General features: G+C 41.7%; 1 protein-coding gene and 1 long non-coding RNA gene across 4 annotated transcripts in view; one reads left to right on the top strand and one right to left on the bottom strand.

Moving 5' to 3' along the window:
* PTPRB (protein tyrosine phosphatase receptor type B) overlaps window positions 1-23,122 on the bottom strand; it is a 130,409-nt gene that overhangs the window by 37,424 nt on the left and 69,863 nt on the right. For all 3 annotated transcript variants that reach the window (XM_061416474.1, XM_061416471.1, XM_061416473.1), the window contains 9 exons: window positions 21,407-21,670; window positions 20,610-20,873; window positions 19,537-19,800; window positions 15,858-16,127; window positions 11,909-12,172; window positions 8,193-8,456; window positions 6,944-7,225; window positions 2,653-2,931; window positions 1,972-2,121 (listed from right to left, as the gene is read on the bottom strand). In XM_061416474.1, the coding sequence (XP_061272458.1) occupies window positions 1,972-2,121; window positions 2,653-2,931; window positions 6,944-7,225; window positions 8,193-8,456; window positions 11,909-12,172; window positions 15,858-16,127; window positions 19,537-19,800; window positions 20,610-20,873; window positions 21,407-21,670 (2,301 nt within the window). The remainder of the gene's footprint in view (window positions 1-1,971; window positions 2,122-2,652; window positions 2,932-6,943; window positions 7,226-8,192; window positions 8,457-11,908; window positions 12,173-15,857; window positions 16,128-19,536; window positions 19,801-20,609; window positions 20,874-21,406; window positions 21,671-23,122) is intronic.
* Window positions 1,384-2,065, top strand: LOC133247541 (uncharacterized). Its single transcript, XR_009736424.1, has 2 exons — window positions 1,384-1,542; window positions 1,904-2,065. It is a non-coding gene; the product is annotated as an uncharacterized LOC133247541 (long non-coding RNA).

Here is a 23,122-nt window from a genome sequence, read left to right as displayed (position 1 = left end):
ACTCAACAAGCTCTCTACTTGCCAATAACCATTGTAGCTGAGCGAATAAGGAAATCCCTGTGACCTGGGAAACGGGGAAAAGATAAGAGAAATCAGGCCTGAGGCCAGAGCAGTCACCCTACATGCATGCTTCCTGCGCCACGCCCAGTCTGAACTACTCCTTGTCCTGCTCTGTTATCTTGAGTACAATTTAATCCTGGCTCAATCCTGGGCCCTTGTGCAGAACACTTCCCAGAACTCATCTCCTGTCCACCCAGCTGCTGTGTGTTTTGGCAGGGCAAACTCACTTTGATGTTGGCCAGAGGAAAGCATAATTAGGAAGAAAACTATTATAGAGATTGGATACCATGTACAGTGAACTCTAAGGAGTGATATGGTGGGGGTTCTTTGCGTCCTGGATTCTTGTTTGATAAAATTTGCTCAAAATGAGTGGCTCTTGGAAATATCATCTTGTTGGATGTAGTTAAAAGGAAGGTTGCCTTGAAGGAGAGTATATATGCTATAAATGACATTAATGTGAGCCGGTTTGTTATCTTAGATCACCAGGGGAGCACAGCCCATCTCCATGGACATCAGTCATTGAAACCCACCTGGCTGGAGAACACAAGGCTAAATTTTGGGGTTTTTTTTTTTTTTTTGGCTGCTGAAATATTTAGGTAGCAAAACACTATCTTCATTGCAGCCTACTTAAATTTAAAATCTCTTCACAGTTCACCTACTTATCTCCAACTACTATGTGTGAGGAAATCTGGGATGCAACACTGACCCTTGAAATTATTGAATTAATTATGCATAACCGGCTTTAGTACAATTAAATAAAATACAAAAGTACACATGTGCTGAATCACTTTTGTCGTGTCTGACTCTCTGCAACCCTATGGACTGTAGCCTGCCCAGATCCTCTGTTCATGGGATTCTCTAGACTGGAGTGGGTTGCCATGCCCTCCTCCAGGGGATCTTCCCAACCCAGGGATCGAACCCATGTCTCTTACATTTCCTGTATTGGCAGGTAAGTTCTTTACCACTAGTGCCAACTGAGAAGCCCTAAAAGTACCTAGCGAGACTAAAAATACCATTTAGCTCCAACATTTGTCATGGCAGGTTTAAACCTTCCCATTGCCCACCAATGAGTTAAAATAGTCAGGGAAGCTTGAGAAACTCCAGTGCAGCATCTTAAACAATTATGAAAAATATATGACATGCAGGATATATTAATATCATTCCAGACACAAACATCTGTTGTGGAGAAATAACACACAGGACCTCAGTGGCAAAAACACATATGGAAATGTGTGTCCCCAGATACAAACTCCTGAGGATGATCTGATAGATGCTGATGTCATAAGCACTAGAGCTCTTACTTGGTTGAATGGAATGTTATAAGAATCACCTAGAATTTGCCTGTTACATAAGAGTTAGGTAACACTGAATAATTTAGTAGACTCGATAATGAAACATATTGAAAATTCAGTACAGAAAGGAGGGATGCTTTTCATGCTCAGTTTTTCCCTCTTTCAAGCGTTTGAGCATTTTTGTGAATTGGTGAGTGGCTTGGGAGTATATGATTGGTAGAGGGATTTGAGACAGGGAGTGGGGAAGACAGACAAAGCACGTTGCTGCTTAATGGCAGAATAATGGAGCTGAATGGGACTGAATGAGTAGTGAAGACTGAATGAGTCAGCAAACGCAATGCATTTCCAACAGTGCCTGCAACAGCAACAAGTAAATGATGGTTATTGTGATTGTTGATATAGTTGCTATTATTACCCCTTTAATAATTAAATCCTGCAAATAATAGGCTTCCAGTAGGTTTTCTTTTTCTTGTTACATCTCGCTGCATCCAGCAGAGATACAGTGAAATGATATAAAAATTAAGTTTTCTTCTTTTAAAAACTTGTCACAGAAGGAGCTCCCACAGCTGACTTTGGAGAAAGTAATCCTGTGTTTTGGAGTTAATTCATGATCACTTACCATCAGCCTCTCTCACCACCACTGTGAAGTATTTCACAGCTCCATTGGTGTCGCTGAACCAGCTGCAGTTGAAAGTAAAGTTGATGGAAGATTTGCTAATTAGTACATCCTTTTTATTCACACGAATATGTGGAGGTGGAGGAGGGGGGCCTGGAAGAAGGATGGGAAAGGAACCAAGAAGGGTCACAATTATGCTTTTGAATATAAAATATTAGTGAGATGAAGGTCTTCACTCACCTACATCAGGCTGCACGTGTGTTGTGTGTGTGTGTGTGTGTGTGTGTGTCTAATGCTTGGAATCAAGAAAACCTCCTCCTCTCCTGAACGGAAGCAGGCAGAGGAAGTGACTTGCCAGTAGCACATTAAACATAATGAAAGAGGCAGCTAGCTCCTCAGCAGGATTTCCTGAAGTTTTAGCATCAAATTCCTTAAAAGCTCTATTATGGCTCTTTCTACATCAGGCAAAGAGATGTATTTAAACACTAATTCATTCAGGTTCTTTAAGACCATTTAACTTGTTTGCTGCCAGGATGCTTTACACAGAGAAATGTTTATACTTCTCAGAGCCTTTTAGTCCTCTTCAAGTGACAGCAGGACTCGCTAATGTGGAAATGAGCCATACACATGTGAACAAGGGTGATGGGAGCGCAGAGGAAGGCACACACCTCCAGGGACACTTACGGTCTATCATGGTGATGGTGCTGTCTTCAACCACCTCGCTGGTCATGCCGGCCGACTGCACCTTGATAGACACCAGGTACCTCTTATGAGGCACTAACATCATGATGTTAAGCAGAGATTTTTCTTTCTCCAGCTTTCTGGAGAACTCAACTTCTTGAGTGTCCATTTTCCGGCACTCAATGCTGTACCCATCAAAGTCAGAATCGGGAGGGATCCAAGAACAGGCAATGGCTGTAGAGTTCTGAGGCCGGCAATGCAGGTTCTGTATCTTGTCTGGCTCTAAATAAAAGAGAGGGAGAGACACTTCACAACTCTGGGAGACACGTTTTTAGTTCCTTTGACTCCAGCTAGCTCAGAGATCTAAATAAATAACTCTCGATCTTCATGTGAACTGCTTTTCATAGGTCTCCAAGGCAATTTCTGCCTACTAGGCCTCCTCACTTTGAGAAACACTGAAAGTTAAAATTCTGTCCCTTTAGAAAAAACCACCAGGTGCCAGTGTGATTGCAAACAGAAATGTAAACAGGGACACTGAAACCAAGCATCAGATAGAAGGCAGGAGTCAGACAGAAGGTGGGGCAGAGTAGCCTAGAGGTTAATAGTGCAGCTCGATCTGCCTGAATTCAAATTCTGTTTATCAGCGATGCAATCCTGGGCAAGTGATTTAACATTTCTGTGGCTCATCTGTAAAGTGGGGAAGTTAAGACTATCTACTTCATGTGGTTGAGCTTCCACCATGGCTCAGTGGTAAAGAATCTGCTTGCCAATGCAGGACATGCGAGTTCAATGCCTGAGTCAGGAAGATTCTCTGGAGAAGGAAATGGCAACCACTCTAATATTCTTACTTGGGAAATCCCATGGATGGAGGAACCTGGTGGGCTACAGGCCGTAGGGTTGCAAAAGAGTCAGACGTGGCTTAGCAACTAAAGAACAAACACTTCATGTGCTTGCTGGAATGACTCAATGAGTTCGGATGTGCACAGACACCTAGCACAGGGGCTTGCATGGTAATTGCTCAATAAATTCTAGTTCTTTTTTAAGAATTTCTTTTATTTTGGGCTGCACTGGGTTTTCTTTGCTGCACACGGGCTTTCTCTCCTTGAAGCAAGTGAGGGCTACTTTTTAGTTGTGCTGCACAGGCTTCTCATTGTGGTGGCTGCTCTCACACTGGGTCAGCAGTTACAGTGCACAGGCTTAGCTGCTCCACCTTGTGTGGGGTCTTCCCAGATCAGGGATCAAACCCATGTGCCCTGTGTTGGCAGGTGGACTCCCAACCACTGGACCACCAGGGAAGTCCAGATGTTAGTTCTTACAATAAGGACAGTAAGAAATGGCATTGCTGCCTTGCTACCTTCTATGTCTGGCTTCTGTCCCTCTCTTCCACTTTTGCCTGCCCTTCCCCACTCACATGCCGTACTCCAGGCACTGAAACCCCTGTGCTTCCCCGCATACACCAGACTCTTCCACGCCCCTGTTTCACGGCCCTGTGCTTATGGTCATCCACTTTCTTCTGCCTGACACAGTGCCTGACTCAGTGGGGACTTGAATGGCAGGTGATTTTATCTGTTCTTGTGAGTGACACACCCATAAAGAAAGATTCAGTCTGAAAGAAAACCAGTCATGTAACTGTGCAGGTTAATAACCAAACTGTTATTAACAAAGACTACCCTGTTATATAAGATCTTCTGGGAACTATGTGTAGACCTAACTTGGCACTCCCATGGCCACCCCATTGCTCTGATTTGGAGGACAGCCCACCTTCCCCTGACTCCTAATTTGTTACAGAAGTTCTTGTCCTCAATAAACACACAGCATTGGTGTACCACTGAGTGAAGTCCTGTTTCATATCAGGGCCTATTTATTGATGCTTTTGAACTGTGGTGCTGGAGAAGACTCTTGAGAGTCCCTTGGACAGCAAGGAGATCAAACCAGTCAATCCTAAAGGAAATCAACCCTGAATATTCACTGATGCTGAAGCTCCAATACTTTGGCCACCTGATGCAAAGAGCTGACTCACTGGAAAAGACCCTGATGTTGGGAAATGTTGAAGGCAAGAGAAGGAAGCAGCAGAGGATGAGATGGTTAGACAGCATCACTGACTCAAAGGATGTGAGTCTGAGCAAACTCAGAGAGATAATGAAGGACAGAGGGTCTTAGCGTGCTGCAGGCCGTGGGATCACAAAGAGTTGGACACAACTTAGTGACTGAGCAACAACAATCAAAGTCTACAAATGTGAGCTGAGTCACAGCAGGTCAGATGAGGATGATTTAAGGAAAAAACAATCAAACTGAGAATTTTTCAGAATAGAGGAAGAATTGGCCTTTGAGGCAAACAACTTTGAACTCCCTTCAAACCAAGTCACAGTTGAGATTTAAAGACATCTCTCTTTCAGCTTTGGAGAAAGTCTTTTAAAACATCCAGCCTAATCCATCATTCTGATAATTTACACCAAGTATGGAAGTATATGAAAATTTGTTTCAATTCGATCTCTTCCTCTAAATCCTGCTTGTCTACCAAGACTCAGGTCAGGTCTCCAATTCACTAAGAAATGAGTATCTACTGCATACAAAGTGCCCTTCTGTGTCTGTGAACAGTATAGAAATGAATAAGATATTAGCTGTAACCTCTCAGAAAGTGAGATGAGTCCTAAACATAATACAAGGTAGAAATGAGATGAGGAAGAGGATGCTCTGTGGGGTAAGAGACAACTTCCTGTTGCTGGCGTTAGTGCTGGGCAGGACTCAGCAAAGCCTTTCTGGTAGAGATGACACTTCACCAAGATACTGGGAAAGAGGCATTTTAGGCAGAGACGAGCATGAACCCGGGCATCAAGGGTGGGGTTAGGAGGCATGGCTGGTGGAGCCATGCACAGTGTTTTTATCATGGCTGGAATGTTTTTGCAAGAAATGGGGCACTGGAAAGATTTTACATGAGAATTCTCAACGTCTGTTTTGTTTAATCCTCTGTTATCTTGGGTTTTCTGTTACCCACAGCCAAACCTGATTCTAACTAATGCAATCCTCAAAGTTCACTCTGCCATTCTCCCTAAAACTCATTATCAAGTCCCTCTTGGTGTTGGCTGCTCTCCTCTTGAGGAAGCCCCATTTGGTAAATCCCTCTCTTACATTCTAGCATCTAGGACCGGATATAACTCTCCAGACCAGCCTCAACTGGAGTTCTTAGTCTGAACACCTGGGATTCAATTCCACAGCCGACAGTAAGCCACTGAAAACTCCTCCTGATCTTGCTATAAATGTAAAGTTTTAGTTCTTTTTCACATGTTTCTCTCAACATGCAGTTATCTGATCCCAAACTACTCTTTGGATAAAATATAAAACACAAGTTAAAACTACTGTAGCATTAATGTTTGTTGAATTAACAAAATAGCTACTGGCTTAAATTTCTAATTTTCAGCTTTGTATTTTATCAATAACCAATAACTCTCTGGCCTGATCTCTGAATCTACATTTACTGGGTATCATTGAGCAATAAATATTTGGATTGAGATTCCTATACCAAAAACTGTTTCTTTATTTGTGGTACTTATCTCAAAATGCCTTGGGGAAGAAACTGATATATATTTTATCACTGAGGTATTTTCATCCTTAGAATTTACAGCATTATGCTGTAACCAGTCCCTCTGCTTCTAGTTTGCCCCTTTCAATCCATTCTTTGTACCACCCCCACAGTGACTTTTATAAAATGCAAATCTATTATATCTCAGCCAAAAAGCCTTCAGTGGCTCCAATGGATTGAGGTTCAAAGTCATTACCATGACTCACAAGACATTTCATGACCTGATTTTCCTAATCCTCACCTTTTATCTTCTGGTCAGCTGAACTCCTTTCTATTTCTGTCTCCTGCCTGGTTTTTGAATCTCTATTCTCTCTACCTGGAATATTCTTTACTTCTTTCATCATCTCCACCTGCAAGTCTTATTCTTTCCTTAAGTTTTGATTTGGATGCTTCTCCTTCTAGGAAGTTCCCTTGTATTGGGTTAGATGTCTTTGCTATGTGCTTTTCCAGGGCCAAATGCTTCATCACACCCAAAATGTCTTTTTAATGATAGTACCTCCCACTGAGTTGTAAGCTCCATGAAGGTAGAGATGATTTATTCTTGTTAAAGCTGAATAAATGAATAAATCTATGTAGAACTTCTGTCTGAATTCAAATCTAACCAATTCTAGGTAAAAATGTGGATTTAAACCAAGCCCCAATGCAATAAGATGCTGGAACACATACTTCCTCCCCATTTCATCTGAGAACCAAGAGTAGCAAAACATGTCATACTTGTCCTCACAGATCCAAAAATTGGTTTGCTGTAGGTTTTCCAGGAATCACCACTGACGGTCTTGACACTAAATTGATAAGATCTCCCTGGACGAAGACCATGCACGATGCGTCCTTCTGATTTTCTGTTGCTGTAGGGGTTGAAGACTGTGATGGCATCTCTGGGGAACCACTGCAGCTCAAAGTCATCATAGTCTGTCCAGTCTGGTGGCCCTTTCCATGTGATGGCCAATGATGTGTTTGTAACATCAGCAAATGACATAAGACTGGGAGGACTTGGAGCTATATGTACGAGAAAGTGAAAAAATCATGCAATTATTTCTGCACCATACACAAATAAGATAGCTGAGTGACATCAGACATACTTTTAGTGTACTTTGTAGGAAGAGGTAATATGATACCATAATAATAAAAGCTTCCATTTATAGTCTTTACTATGTGTAAGATACTGTCCTCAAATGTTTTATGTACATTTTTTTTAATTTTTATAATCAGTTTTTTTTTTTTTTTTAACCAGGGTGCTATGGAGCATGAGTGTGCCCTGAATGGTTTATAAGTGTGAAAGTGAAAGTGAAGGCTGGAGTTAACAATTACATCCAATTGAGAGAGCCTTGTTCATTGACTCCAGGGTGGCACACAGATATAATGTTATCTGTGTGTGCCCAAGAAATATTTAGAAAGCTCTGCTGGACTTCCCCAGTTATTAAGAATCCACCTGCCAATGCAGGCGGACACAGGTTCAGTCGCTGGTCAGCAGAGATTCCACATGCTGAGAAGCAACTAAGCCCTGAGGCCAGTGGGCCCTAGAGTCAGTGCTCTACAACAAGAGAAGCCCCCGCAATGAGAAGCTGAGAAGCCTTCATACCACAACTAGAGAAAGCCTGAGTGCAGCAACAAAGACCTAGCACAGCCAAAAAACAAAACAAAACAAAAAAAACCATTGCTCATAGTAATCTAATGATGATATATATGACCATCCCCATTTTACAGATAAGAAAGCTGAGGCTTAGAGGTCTCAGTGACCTGCCCAGTTTCACATAGGTAAGTGGAGGAGCTATGTCAACTACCCAGCTGTTTTTTACCCGAAGTCTATCTCCTTTATTCACTCTACCATAGACCCTTCCCAAGTTCAGGGGTGAGCACACAGCACATCACTGGTTTTATTTCTTGTTAATAAGATCACAATTAAAACATGCCTGTGGAAGCTATTTCCTGCCAGTGCTTGGCCACTGGTAACTGAGCTTCTTACCCGTTCTGCTCTCCCCCGTGGCCTTGTTGCTGAGATCTCCACTGTGAGTTATCACACATAGAGTGTACTTCCTTCCAGGAACGAGGCCATGAAAACGCCACTGTGTCAGGTCCTTGTCTTTCCAGTTTTCCTTCTTTGTGCCATTGGGGTTATAGAGAATCAGTTCATAAAAGTCAAAGTCCCCAGGGGCTGGACTCCAGCTGAACCAGAGGCTGTCTGTCATGTTCTGATTGGATCCTTTGAGGTTACTCACAGTGGCTGGGACTGAAACAGAGGGAAAACCTTTACTGAAAACAAACAGATGAACACAGGAGCTATGCTGGGTGTAATGATGAGCAGCACCTATTGTAGAGTCAGATCTTGCTTCTATTTCAGGTCACCTGAGTTTAAGAGCATGTGGTCTAGAGACCTGGCACAAATTAAAATCAAATTAAAAAAAGCACAATAGGAGATGACTTCTATTAATATATGCTTGCTACATGTCCTCTGATAAACATATAAATTTTCAGAAATGATTAATTAAGACAGGTCAAATAGTTTATAACTTAGCTTACCAAAGACCCTGAAAGTATTCATGAAAGGTTCCTGCCTCTTCCCGTCTGGCTCATCTTACTCATGGCCACCATCCCATAATACCCTTCTTTGGGCCACTTTACTTCCTCTCCATCCTGTTTTAGGCTCTCAGTTCTTTCTTCCCAAAAACCTATCCTGACGGAACCTCAATTAGGAAAAGAAGTGTTGACAGTCATTTCTACCACAGCGTAAGTTAGTCAGACTGGTACCTGTCCCATGGGTATGTAAGTTTCATGATTCCTTGGAGAGTGAAGACTGTTGTTCCTTTTTGGAGGAACTTTAAATATTAATGGGCAGATCAGGGAACATGTGCATAGGCAGATGGCCCTGAAAACAGTAACACCTAGGCAATTCTACTTATGGCTCATCTGCTGCTATTTTTTAAAAATTATTTATTTATTTATTTATTTTGGGCTATGCTGGGTCTTTGTCGCTACACATGCACTTTCTCTGCAGTGCTTGAGCTTCTCATGGCGGCAACTTCTCTTGTTGCAGGGCACTGTCTCTAGGGTGTGTGGGCTTCAGCAGTTGTGGTGCATGGGTTTAGTTGCCCCATGGCATGTGGAATCTTCCCAGACCAGGGATCGAACCTATGTCTTCTGCACGGGCAGGCAGATTGCTAACCACTGGACCACCAGGAAGTTCCTGCTGCTCTTTTTCATTCCCTCAGAAGACAGACTGAGAAATCCTATTGAGTGCCTAGAATGAGCTCTTCCCATGGTTCCTCCCACCTTGAGGTCTCAGCTGGAAGCCTTCTCTGTATAAAGTGGTCTCTAAGTCTAGTCTTGCTAAGTTACTCTCCATCACAATGTACTGCATATTTCCTTCAGAGGATTGAAGGCATTCCAGAATCATCTTCCTTTAAAATCTGCCATCCTGCCCCTTCTCCCTCTTTGGTAAGGAAGACCCCTATGAAGTCAGGGACCCATGTAAGTCTTGTCTGCTGTCCTAGTCCAGAAGTGAGCTCAGTGCCTGGCACACAAGAGTGCTCAAAAATGATTATCAATTGAGAATGAGAGTTGAATAGAAAAATGAGACAATAGACTCAAAAGAGGTAGCAAGAATACACAGAACTATACAAAAAAGATCTTAATGACTCAGATAACCATGATGGTGTGATCACTCACCTAGAGCCAAACATCTTGTAGTGCAAAGTCAAGTGGGCCTTAGGAATCATCACTATGAACAAAGCTAGTGGAGGTGATGGAATTCCAGCTGAGATATTTCAAATCCTAAAAGATGATGCTGTGGAAGTGCTGCACTCAATGTCAGTAAATTTGGAAAACTCATAAGTGGCCACAGGACTGGAAAAGGTCAGTTTTCATTCCAATCCCCAAAAAGAGCAATGCCAAAGAATGTTCAACCTATCACACAATTGCACTCATTTCACATGCCAACAAAGTAATGCTCAAAATTCTCCAAGCTAGGCTTCAACAATATGTGAACCATGAACATCTAGATGTTCAAGCTGGATTTAGAAAAGGCAGAGGAACCAGAGATCAAATTGCCAACATCTACTGGATCATAGAAAAAGCAAGAGAATTCCAGAAAAACATCTACTTCTGCTTCATTGATTACGCTAAAGCCTTTGACTATGTGGATCACAACAAACTGTGTAAAATTCTTAAGTAGATGGGAATACCAGACAACCTTACCTGCCTCCTGTGAAACCTGTATGCAGGTCAAGAAGCAACAGTTAGAACTGGACACAGGACAATGAACTGGTTGCATATTGGGAAAGGTGTATGTCAAGGCTGTATATTGTCACCCTGCTTATTTAACTTATATGCAGAGTACTTCATGTGAAATGCCAGGCTGGATGAAGCACAAGCTGGAATCAAGACTGCTGGGAGAAATATCAATAACCTCAGATATGCAGATGACACCGCCCTTATGACAGAAAGTGAAGAGGAACTGAAGAGCCTCTTAATGAAGGTAAAACAGGAGAGTGAAAAAGCTGGTTTAAAACTCAGCATTCAAAAAACTAAGATCATGGCATCTAGTCCCATCACTTCATGGCAAATAGATGGGGAAACAATGGAAACAGTGAGAGACTTTATTTTCTTGGGCTCCAAAATCACTACAGATGGTGACTGCAGCCATGAAATTAAAAGACGCTTGCTTCTTGGAATAAAAGCTGTGACAAACCTAGACAGCATATTAAAAAGTAGATACATTACTTTGCTGACAAAGATCAGTATAGTCAAAACTATGGTTTTTCCAGCGGTCGTGTATGAATGTGAGTTGGACTATAAAGAAGGCTGAGCGTGGAAGAATTGATGCTTTTGAACTGTGGTGTTGGAGAAGACACTTGAGAGTCACTTGGACTGCAAGGGTATCAAACCAGTCAATCGTAAAGGAAATCAATCCTGAATATTCTTTGGAAGGACTGATGCTGAAGCTGAAGCTCCAGTACTTTGGCTACCTGATGCAAACAGCCAATCTTTTCCCAGATTGAAGGAAGGAGGAGAAGGGGGACAACAGAGGATGAGATGGCTGGATGGCATCATCAACTCAATGGACATGAGTTTGAGCAAGCTCTGGGAGACGGTGAAGGACAGGGAAGCCAGGTATGCTGCGGTCCATGGAGTCACAAAGAGTTGGACATGACTGAGCCACTGAACAACAACAATGGAGAAAGAGTAGATTCAGTTTCTTATGTGAAAGCCAGAGATGCTTCTTTTGCATTTTCCCGGAACTCTTGTGTTCACTGCATCTAGTGCTGTGTTTCTGATTCACAGTGGTCATTGCTTTTTGTCTCGTTTGTAGCTGCCCTCCTTTGCACCTGCTCCCCACTCCATCTATTTCTTGTAGAAAGCTGAAAGGCACAGTTTGAGTTGAACCCGATGTATTATAACCCTCTTGTAGTGGTTTGCTGGCAAGTGGAGGAGCCAGATTCATTTTTCCACCAAACTCTTATGAGGTAAACACACGGTGGAAACAAAGCAGAAACCAATGCAGAAACTATTTTGACATATAAATCAAATGTCTGATTTAGGGTTAGAAATTTCATATAAAGGTCACAAATTTCATATAAAGCTACACCCTGGGTAGAGTAGGAAACTAAAATCAAATCAAGGAAAAGCCAGTGAGTACTGTGACAATTTCCCTGCAGTTCATTACAGATTGAGTCCAGGTCTTACCTGTTCTCCCAAATATGAAAGACTCATTCGACAGCTCCCCACTGTGAGTTACAATCACCATTCTGTACATTCGACCTTGTAGCAAGTTCTGGAAGGAGAAGCTCTGGACTTGCGGGTCAACTAGAGCTCGATCCTTAAGAGTTCGATCTGGGTTGTACAGAAAGATGTTGTAGGAGTTGAGCTCCCCCTCTGAGGCGGTCCAGCTAAAGGACAGGTGTCGGGTGGAGTTCTCTGTGATCCTCAGATTGGTGACAGCTGCTGGGACTAGAAAAATCAGGAAGCAACAGAGTGAGACTGAGTTTTGGCACATTTCTGACACAGCCCCAGACTGACGTCTGGATGGCCACAGTCCAACAAGAAGCTCAAAACACGTGGTCCCTGCTTTTGAAAACACTTGACTTCATGGAGACCCCAAAGCAAATAAATCTGAATATTGTGAATTATTGATGCTGGAACTGTTAATGTTAAAAAACAAAACCTCAAGAGGACAGGAAAAAAAACACTAATGGAATACTATATTTGAAGACATTTTTAATATTCATATTTATATAAATATATATTTATAATATATAATATAATTTAAATATATTTATATATTTTATTACATTTATAAAATAAATGTTAGTCTGACCTGTGTAACTAAATGTTTTTCCCATACTAAGAGCTAGATCAGAGACAAAAAAAAAAAACTATCTCTGAGTGCCATCTGAGAGCTAAAAAGTGACCATTGGAGGGAAGGGCAGAGTGGAGGAGAGAGTGAGCGGACAAGGAAAGGAAAATCAAGCAGGAAGAAAATTCTATTAGAGATATAGGAAAGAGATAGTAGAGGACAGAGGAGCCTGGTGCGCTACAGTCCATGAGGTCACAAACAGTTGCACATGACTGAACAACAACAAAGGGAAAGAGAAGGAATAGGAAAAGCCAAAACTATATATATATATATATATAAAAAGATTTACATTAGGATTTTGCAACCCCTTTGCCCTTCCATGCTACCTGCTGGCAAGGTGATCGAGTGCCACCAGAAACAACCTGCTTCCAGACTGTTGGCACAGATGCTGCCTGACACCCAAGAAGTCTTAAGATGCCAGTGGAAGTAAGACAGGACACCTGTCTCAGTTTCTCTTGGGTTCTCCACTCCATACACTTTCTTGGGCTCTTTCGCTTTTCCCCTCTCCTTATGCCAGATCATTGGAGAAGGAAATGGCAACCCACTCCAGTGTTCTTGCCTGGAGAATCCCAGGGACGGGGGAGCCTGGTGGCTACCATCTATAGGGTCACACAGAGTTGGACACGACTGAAGCAACTTAGCAGTAGCAGTAGCAGTGTGCCAGATCCTTAAAAGTTGGTATTTCCCATGGTATCATCCTCTGTCCCCTTCATAATCCATAATATTAGCTCAGCAATCAATCCCAGTCACTTTATAGATTGCTATGGTCTGCAAGTTTGTGCTCCTCCCTCCCCCCACCAAATTCATATGTTGAAACCTAGCGGGTGTAGCCAGTGGGAGATAATTAGGTCTTAAGGGTAGAGACCTTGTGAGTGGGATCAGTGCCTTATGAAAAAGACCTCAGAGGGTGCTCTTGTCCTCCCCGCCACGTGAGGACACAGTGAGGAGGTGTAAGCCAGAAAATGGGCCCTCACCAGACACCGAATCTGTTGGAGTCTTGACCTTGACCTTCCAGCCTCCAGAACTGTGAGCATTAATGTCTGTTGTTCAAACCATTTAGTTTATGATATGCTCAGTACAGAATCCTGAACAGACTAAAACATGGAGAATTTAACTAGAATTTTTATCCCAGTCTTTATCCTCAGCTCACTTTTCTGAGGTGGGTCTCTATTTTCAATGACCTACTGCTCACCTCTGTCTACACATCATCCAGACATCTCAAACTCAGTCCAGAACTGAACCCTGTGTCTTCTTCCCTGACACTCTCTCTTCCAGCTTCTCTTATCTCAGTTAACAGAATCATCTTCCACCCGATACCCCATGGAGAAACTCTAGAATCTTCTTCTGTTCCTCCTCTTACATTCCACTCAGCCACTCGGTGCCACCTTATCTAACACAGGACTATTTCTTCATTGTATCTACTACTCTTCCTCAGGCCCCTGAGTTAGTTTAGCTTTGGACCCTTATTGTTTCTATGACTGCCATCAGCTTAGGATCCCAGTCACCGCTCTAACCACCTCCTCCCACTCTGCTGTCACTTACTGTCTGCCAACAGTGGCCTCATCACTGTTCCTCCAACTGGCCTCCACCCTCCTGCCTCAGGATCTTTGCCTTGCTGTTTGCTCTACTTGGGGATGGGCTAAGTAGCTCGGTCATGTCCAACTCTGTGTGACTCTATGAACTATAGCCTGTCAGGCTCCTTTGTCCATGGGATTCTCTAGGCAAGAATACTGGAGTGGATTGCCATTCCCTTCTCCAGGGGATCTTCCCAACTCAGGGATTGAACCGGCAGCTCTTACATCTAACTTGCATTGGTAGGTGGGTTCTTTACCTCTAGCACCACCTGCCAGAGGTAAAGAACCCACCTGCCAATGCAAGTGAAGGCAGTGGCACCCCACTCCAGTACTCTTGCCTGGAAAATCCCATTGATGGAGGAGCCTGGTGGGCTGCAGTTTATGGGGTTGCAAAGAGTTGGACATGACTGAGTGACTCCCCTTTCACTTTTCACTTTCATGCATTGGAGAAGGAAATGGCAACCCACTCCAGTGTTCTTGCCTGGAGAATCTCAGGGACAGGGGAGCCTGGTGGGCTGCTGTCTATGGGATCGCACAGAGTCGGACACGACTGAAGTGACTTAGCAGCAGCAGCAGCACAACCGCCTGGGCTTCCCAGGTGGTGGTGCTACTTGGGGATACTCTTCCCCAAATGTCTATACCATCCTCTTTCTCAATTTTTTTTTTTTAATTTTTACTCAACTGTCACCCTCTCAACAAAACCTTTCAGGACTGTACTATCTAAAATGTTAAGCTTCTAACACTTGCTAACCCGCTTTCCTGCTTTAATTTTCTTCTCAGTGAAAAGTGAAAGTTGCTTAGTCATGTCCGACTCTTTGTGACCCCATGGACTGTAGCCCACCAGGGTCCTCTGTCCATGGGATTCTCCAGGCAAGAATACTAGAGTGGGTAGCCATTCCCTTCTCCAGGGGATCTTCCCATCCCAGGGATCGAATTCAGCTCTCCTGCATTGCAGGCAGATTCTTTACCCTCTGAGCTACCAGGAAAGTCCTTTCAGAACTAGGTACTTAATAAATAATCATTAGACCAGTGGTGCTGTCTGAATAATGGCCCCCAAAGACATCCATGTCCTGATCTCCGGAACCTGTGAATATGTTACTTTCTGTGACAAAACGGACTTTGCAAGTGTGATTGAGTCAAGGATCTTGAGGTGACAAGATTATTCAGGATTGTCCAGGTGGTGACCAATGGAATCACAAGAGTCTGTAAAAGATGGAAGAAGGAGGTGGAAGAGCAGAGAAGTTGGAGTGAAGTCACTCCTGGAAGAAATGTGAGTGACCTCTAGAATTGAAAAGGCAAGGAATAGATTCTTCCCATAAAGTCTCTAGAATAGAAACACAACCCTTCTGTGACCTGACACCTTGATTTTGACACCATGAGGCTTATTTTCCGATTTTGATCTACAGAACTGTAAGATGATGTATTTGTGTTATTTGAGCTACAAAGTTAGTGACAATATATTACAGCAACAGTAAGAAATGAACAGAGCCAGTTTTGATGAAGAATCTTGAATTGGAGTGTGGTGAGCTGAAGGCTGTGTGAACAGGCCAGCTGGTGTGGAAGTGGAAGATCACCGTGCATGTTCCTGCTGTACCAAGAAATAGACTTCATCTCCCAAGATTACTTCATCCCTTTGAGTCTGCGGTTCTTAAGGAATGGCAGACAAGGCTGTATCTTGCACAAAACAGTAAGCTGTGCGAATTACCTGTTCGGCCTTCTGTTTGGGCTTCCTTGCTAAAGAGGCCTCCGCTGACAGTCAGGATCTGTATCTTGTACTTCTTTCCTGGTGTTAGGTCTTCAAACTTGTGCTGCTTCGTGGTGGCTGCCTCTGATGTGTTACTTAGGAGGATTCCATTTTCACTCAGAAGTAGGATATCATATCTTTCTGCCATGCCAACAGCTTTTTGCCAACTTACTATTAAGGAATGACTACTGTATACATTGTCTGCAGTTATTCCCTGAACAGATGCTGGGACTGCAAAAAAAAAAAAAAAAAAAAATTAGAGAGAAGCAGGTTCCATCACTTAGGGCAAAGTAATCAATTGAGAAAAACTTCCCTAAATCAACTGCAGATGGAAGATGATACCTCATGGTTGCATTGACACTCTTCATGTGCCCTTCAGACAAAGTGTTGGTCTGGCCAAAAAGCTTGTTCAGCTTTTTCTGTAACACCCTATGGAATGGACTTTTGGGGCCAACCCAGTATTTCTTGACCTGAATTATCCATATAACTGCTTAGATTCTCTATTTTTCCCCCCTCTGATTTAGAAAGGATCTTGAAGTCAAACAAGTAGAAAAATTAGTGATAGTGACACTAAGAGATATGCAGAGTTATACGTATCTAAGTATTTACGAAGTGGAAGAACACTGCACAAACTTACATTCAATGAATATAGTTTGGATGACTGAATTACGTTGTTTGTTTAGACTTTCCTTCCCAAGATTAACTCAGGTCAAAGCTTCAAGCCTTGACCTAAGCACTAGCATATAACAGTCTTTGTCTTATGGCTTCTGATGTGAAAGGCCAGATAGTATTGTTTATCAATAATATTTAGTGTTCTATGATTATATATTTTTCTCATTCTACCCCATCTCCTCAAGAGATCTCATCCACTCCCATGATTTGAATTGTCACCCATATGGTGATGACTCCCAGATTTAAACTCAGTTCAGATCTCTCTTCTAGTATTGCAAATGACATTCCTCTCTGAATGTTCCACAGACTCCCAACTCTCAAGATGCCCAAATCGAACTCCTCATCGCCCTTCCACCACCTCCTTAGTGCTCTTTGTTTCTATCTCTTGGTCCAAGTCAGAAACTTGACGTGTCACCCTCAGCCTTCTACATAATCAAGCATGAGTCCTGTCATTCCTGAACCTTAAATCTTACATCTCTTGGGTCTCTCCATTTCTCTCCTCCTCTACTGCACTAGCCTAGGACACTGTCCTTTCTCACTCACAGCACTGCAAGTGTCTCTTGACCAGAGTTTCCTCATGTCCCACTGCTCCAAACTGCAGTGTTTGGCAGATTCTCATAGCACACAATGCTGAAGGCCCTTCATTGCTCTCTGTAATTCTATAACTTTAACAATGAGGCCCTTGGCAATTAGGTCCATCTACCTACTTGGCCACATGGCTCACATCTTTATTCTAGAAATAATGGTGTGTAGCTCCTCAAATGTGCCATGCATCCTCTTCCCTCCAGGCCTTCACTTTTCTGCTTGAACCAGATCAACATACTTCACCAGGATAATCTCCTAGTATCTTTTTAAATGTTACTTTCTCCTGGAAGCCTTCCCTGACTCTCTTTTCCCCAAAATGTTTATTTATTTATTTGGCTGTGCCAGGTCTGAGTTGCAGTATGCAGGATCTTTAGCTGTGGCATGTAGTGGCATGTAGGATCTAGTTCCCTGACCAGGAATTGAACCCAGGCCCCCTGTATTGGGAGCATGGAGTCTTAGCCATTGGACCACCAGGCAAGTCCCCCTGACTCTTTTTGTTTGCTTCTATAATATCCCATTTTTACTTTTATTTGAACAAGTATTGTGTTGTACTGTAATTGCCTTTTCATTTCTCTGCTTCCTTCTCTAGACTGTAGACTTCTTTGGTCAAGGGCTCTATCATGCTGTTAAGTTTCCATTTTCTAACATAGTGCTTGACATATAGTTGGAGATACATATGAAATAGAGACAGGCAGGGCACAGTACAGAGGCCCAGGCCCCACAACTAAATAAATGGTCATGAGGGTAGAAGATACCTAGCACATATTGTGTCATGGTAGAGAGACCATGAACTTTGGAGTCAGAGACACTTAGATGTGAATTATAGTTCTAGGTCTTATTACATGTATCCTTGATAATGTTTCATAAACTTTCTGAGCCTTACTGTCCTCATCTATAAAATGAAGATAATGATCTCTACTTTGTAGTGTGGCTAAAGATCATTATTATTTTTTTTTTAAGATTTTTTTTTTTGATGTGGACTGGACCATTTTAAAGTCTTTACTGAATTTGTTACAATATTGCTTCTGTTTTATGTTTTGGTTTTTTGGCTCTAAAGTATGTGGGATCTTAGCTCCCTGACCAGGGATCAAATCTGCACCCCTGCATTGGCAGGTGAAGTCTTAAACACTGGACCACCGGGAAAGTCCCTAAGGATCGTTTTAGATGCCTGGTATTTACAGGGTGCTTCTAGCTTATTTTTGTTTTGAAAGCACTATATGAATAGTGTTATTAATATAAATGCAGATGGTGACTGCAACCATGAAATTAAAAGATGCTTACTCCTTGGAAGAAAAGCTATGACAAACCTAGACAGCATATTAAAAAGCAGAGACATTATTTTGCTGACAAAGTTCCGCCTGGTCAAAGCTATGGTTTTGCTAGTAGTCATGTATAGATGTGAGAGTTGGACAATAAAGAAAGCTGAGTGCCAAAGAATTGATGCTTTTGAACTGTGGTGTTGGAGAAGACTCTTGAGAGTCCCTTGGACTGCAAGGAGATCAAACCAATCATTCCTAAAGGAAATCAGTCCTGAATATCATCAGAAGGACTGATGTTGAAGCTGAAACTCCAATACTTTGCCCACCTGATGCGAAGAACTGACTCACTGGAAAAGACCCTGATGCTGGGAAAGACTGAAGAAAGGAGGAGAAGAAGGGGATGACAGAGAATGGGATGGTTGGATTATATCACCAACTTGATGGACACAAATCTGAGCAGGCTCCAGGAGTTAGTGATGACAGGGAGACCTGGTGTGCTGCAGTCCATGGAGTTGCAAAGAGGTGGACACGACTGAGTGACTGAACTGAACTGATTAATATATCTGCCTGCCAAGGCAGGAGATGTAAGAGATGTTCAATCCCTGGGTCAGGAAGATCCCCTGGAGGAGGATATGGCAACCCACCCCAGTGTTCTTGCCTGAGAATGCCATGGACAGAGGAGCCTGGCAGGCTATGGCTCATGGGGTCGCAAAGAGTTGGACACGACTGAAGTGACTTAGCATGCATTAATAATAAATAAACAGAATATTATTAATTTATCACAAATGAAATAGATGACATAAGTGTATTTTTCTCTAAAGAATTTATAGAAAGGAGTAAACTTTTGAAAAATGCATAGGTTAGAAAATCAGCTATTTATATTCCTTGAGTGAGAAAAAAAATCTATTCATATGATTTGGTTTCTAATTACCTTTCATTTGCTTTGAACATCTCTATTGAAAAAGGAAAATGCAAAGAAAAAATATGAGAAAAGCTCTTGAAACCAGAGAAAAGCTCTTGAAACCACATTGAACCGTATAAATTTTGTGGTTTTGAATTTGGATATTGTCCATCTGTGAACGGCCCTGGAGAACTACCTGGCCCTTTTCCAGGTGGACACTTACTTGTCCGCCCAAGCACATCGATCTGGTTCTTCTGGGACCCGCTGACAGAAGCGATCACAATCCGGTACTGCTCGCCAGCCTCCAGCCTCTGGAACGTGTGCTCAGAGATGTGCTTGAGGACAGTCTGAGACTCGACCATTTGATTCTGCCTGAATGCTGACACCACATAGGAATCCACATCACCCCCACCAGGAGTCCAGTTCACTGTCAGGCTATCTGTCGCCCCACTGGGAGAAACGTGAATATTTTTGACCACACTAGGAACTAAGAAAAGACAGTAAATGTAAAAAAAAAATCACTTAGAGAATGAGTTGTGGAAATTTTCAACTAAAATTTTCATGCTTCCTACCTTTTGGCATCTACTGAAAGAATACATATGAAAAAATTGCTATCAGTCTACCATTTTTCTCTGACTTTTCCGCTTGAACCAAAGTTGATAGGGGAAATTTAGAGGGACGTTAGGGCCAGTGAGTGGAAATGAAGAATGCCAGTTATACAGAGGGTGAGACTGTCTTGGCCCAAGTCTTGGTTTCCTTATTTACTAGCTGTAGGACTATAGGCAAATTACTCAACCCCTGTAAGTTTCAATTTCCTTATCAGAAAAACAGCAGTGATAATTATAGTAACCAGTCCATGAAATTGTTAGGACTGAACAAAATTTTCACATAAAGTTCTTTGCTGTGCGTCCAGTTCACAGTAAACTCACAATAAATGTTAGCTGTTATAGCAACACCCCCAATAGCATTCCAAAGAAGGAATACACAACCAACCAACCAACTGACCAACCAACCAACCCAGTTATTTCTACTTAATTTGTATGACTCACAGCAACAGCTATTCACATCAGTTCAATGCTTTTTTTTTTCAGAAACTTTTTCTTCTTCCCTACGTTATACTTCAGTTTTGTTAAACCAGCTTGGACAACATCATTGTCACTATCAAGATAAACTCCTTTCTTGCCACTCCTTCCTCACCCCTTAGCCCTTCAAATCCTCAACCAAAATACTTGGCTACCCAACATGCTAAATACACTGCTCTATCTAGTCAGGTTTGAGAGCTGAATTTCCAATTACCTGTGAAGCCCTCGATGAAGGCTGACTGCTGGACATCTCCACTAATCGTCAAGACAAGAATTTTATACTTGCGCCCTGGTGTGAGGGAGGTGAATCGATACTCAGTTGCAGTGCTGACAAGGTGAAAAGGAGGAAATACTTTCATATCGTTGAAGAGCAGCTGGATCTCGTACTGGTCGACATCCCCATCAGCTCGTGTCCATGTCACCCAAAGGTCCTCAGTGCTCCTGTTCTTCAGCGTGAGATCCTTAACAGCCTCTGGGACTACAAGAAGACATTTCAAGAAAGTGACTGATTAGAGTTTACTCCACAATAATTTATGAATCACATTCACAGAACTGGCAAACATCTCTCTTCCCCAAATAAACCACGTCAGCAACTTCACGCATAATTAAACAAGAAAAATTGGAAGCCACTATTAAAATTGTAATTTTTTTCCTTACATAAATCTTATATGCTAAGTGTTGGTAGGATATAATTATAAAATGAGTTATGATTTCAATCATAAGATAAAATAAGATGTCTAGAACTTTAAATGCATGATGCAGGAGGACAGGGAAGAAAAATGTGAAATTTGGCCTTCCTGCTTGTCCACTATGCTTGCTTTTATCTGTCAATAAATATTCTGTGATTACAAGGTCCTGGCTTGGCTGAATGATGTTAGTTCCAAGTGAGACTAACTGGGAATATAATTTACTGATCAGTAAGTAGATAAAATGCAAGGTTCAGATAAATTATATACTCAATGACCTTTAAAGTCCCAACCAACCATCACATTTTGCAATCTTTCCACTTACTTGTTCTTCCATTCCCTTGTTCACTGGCTTCATACTGTCCACTTTTTGTACTAACAGTAACACTGTACAACCGTCCAGGGACTAGCTTAACAAATATACACTCATTTTCAGACTTGGGAACGCTTTTTGTTTGAATGAAGTTGTTTTTGTTTTTAATGGTGACTTCATAGTGATCAAAGTCTCCAGAGGCATGTACCCAGGATACCTTTAAATAGTCACTCCTGGCCGAGTTGCTGATACTGACTCCCTGGACCTTGTTAGGCACTGAAAAAAGAGAACAGAAAACAGCTAGATATAGGATGATTCTGAGGGAGCCACTGATCACAGATGACAATCTTAGATGATAAAGGAAAGTGAGTAGATTTTTACTGTGTGCATTTAAAAGAAAAAATCTTAGACCTTCAGATCACAAATTTCTGGAGAGGAAAGATGGTTACACTATTTGGAGTGATTAAATGGATCTTTTTATACAGAACCTGATGAATGAATTCTAATCCTATTGTTAGCCTATACAAAGTGTCATGTACAAGATGGAACATTAAATGTAATAACTGATGATTAATGTGAATGACGGTGATAACATTAATAATTCCAGCATACCTTGGCAACTCAATATATGACAATAAGTTACCAACATGAGTATAAACAATCCAAAACAAAGTGGAAGAAGAGGAAGGACATGTGGTAATTGATACATGAAAATATGTTCAGTATCATTGGTGATCAAGGAAATGCTAGTTAGGGCCGTGGTAAAGTACCATTTTACATACATGTGGTTGACAAAATTTAAAAACCTGATAAAACCCAGTGTGAGAGAGGGTGCTCATTCATAGAAGACTGAATGAATGAACTGGTAAATAAACACAGTGAAACAGTATATGGAAGTCATAATTAGTTATTCTTAACTCAAAACACAAAAATCCGGATTTCTTGCCCTTAATAGCAAAACACAACATATGGATGAATTTAATATTAAGTGAAAAAAATCTAAGTCCCAGAAGATTACAGATTGCATGAAAATACCTATTTTATATCAAAACAACTGAAAATTTAAAAAATATATAATTTTAGGATTATATAAATAATAAAATTGCAACAAGGAAGGCAAGAGAGAAAAATAGGAGTCAAGATGATGGCTATTGTGGGATGGATTAGTGAGGAGGGAATCTCATGATCTGATGTAGATTATTAAGTCCCTAGCTTTTGTTCTGGATAGTGCTTTCTGATGTACATATTGAATTATTAAAAATTATTAATTAAATGCCTAAAACACAAAACTGGCAAAGTGGCAACTGACACATAGGACCCTGAGCCAAGAATTACGATTAATTCAATTTTGTGCACCTGACGTTCCCCATAACTATATAAATAAACAATTCTATGAACCTATAGTTTTCCTCTCAATTGATCAATCAATCCATGAATGCTTGTTAACAGGAGCACTGTAAAATAAGCCAGTTCTTACTTAGAGCATGATATCACGGATATTCTATTTTTTAATTTGGGGCTGTATTTTAATTCAAAAGTAGGCCCCAGATGAATTACTATTTGGCATAACTGGGTTTTATAAATATTAATGAGAAGGAGAACTGAGACGAGATATGAACTCAGTCGGATCCAGGGTGCTAAGCTCTATCTCAATGCCACCGTGTTCTCTGGATCTCGGCAATCTCTGTGTTTGGTGTATGTCAAGGGATTTCTGCTCTGATCACATGC

The sequence above is a fragment of the Bos javanicus genome, chromosome 5 (assembly GCF_032452875.1).
Source record: "Bos javanicus breed banteng chromosome 5, ARS-OSU_banteng_1.0, whole genome shotgun sequence".
In the NCBI taxonomy this organism is placed as follows: domain Eukaryota; kingdom Metazoa; phylum Chordata; class Mammalia; order Artiodactyla; family Bovidae; genus Bos; species Bos javanicus.
Note: the sequence above shows the minus strand (reverse complement) of the source record. Positions and strands in the feature narration are given on the sequence as shown.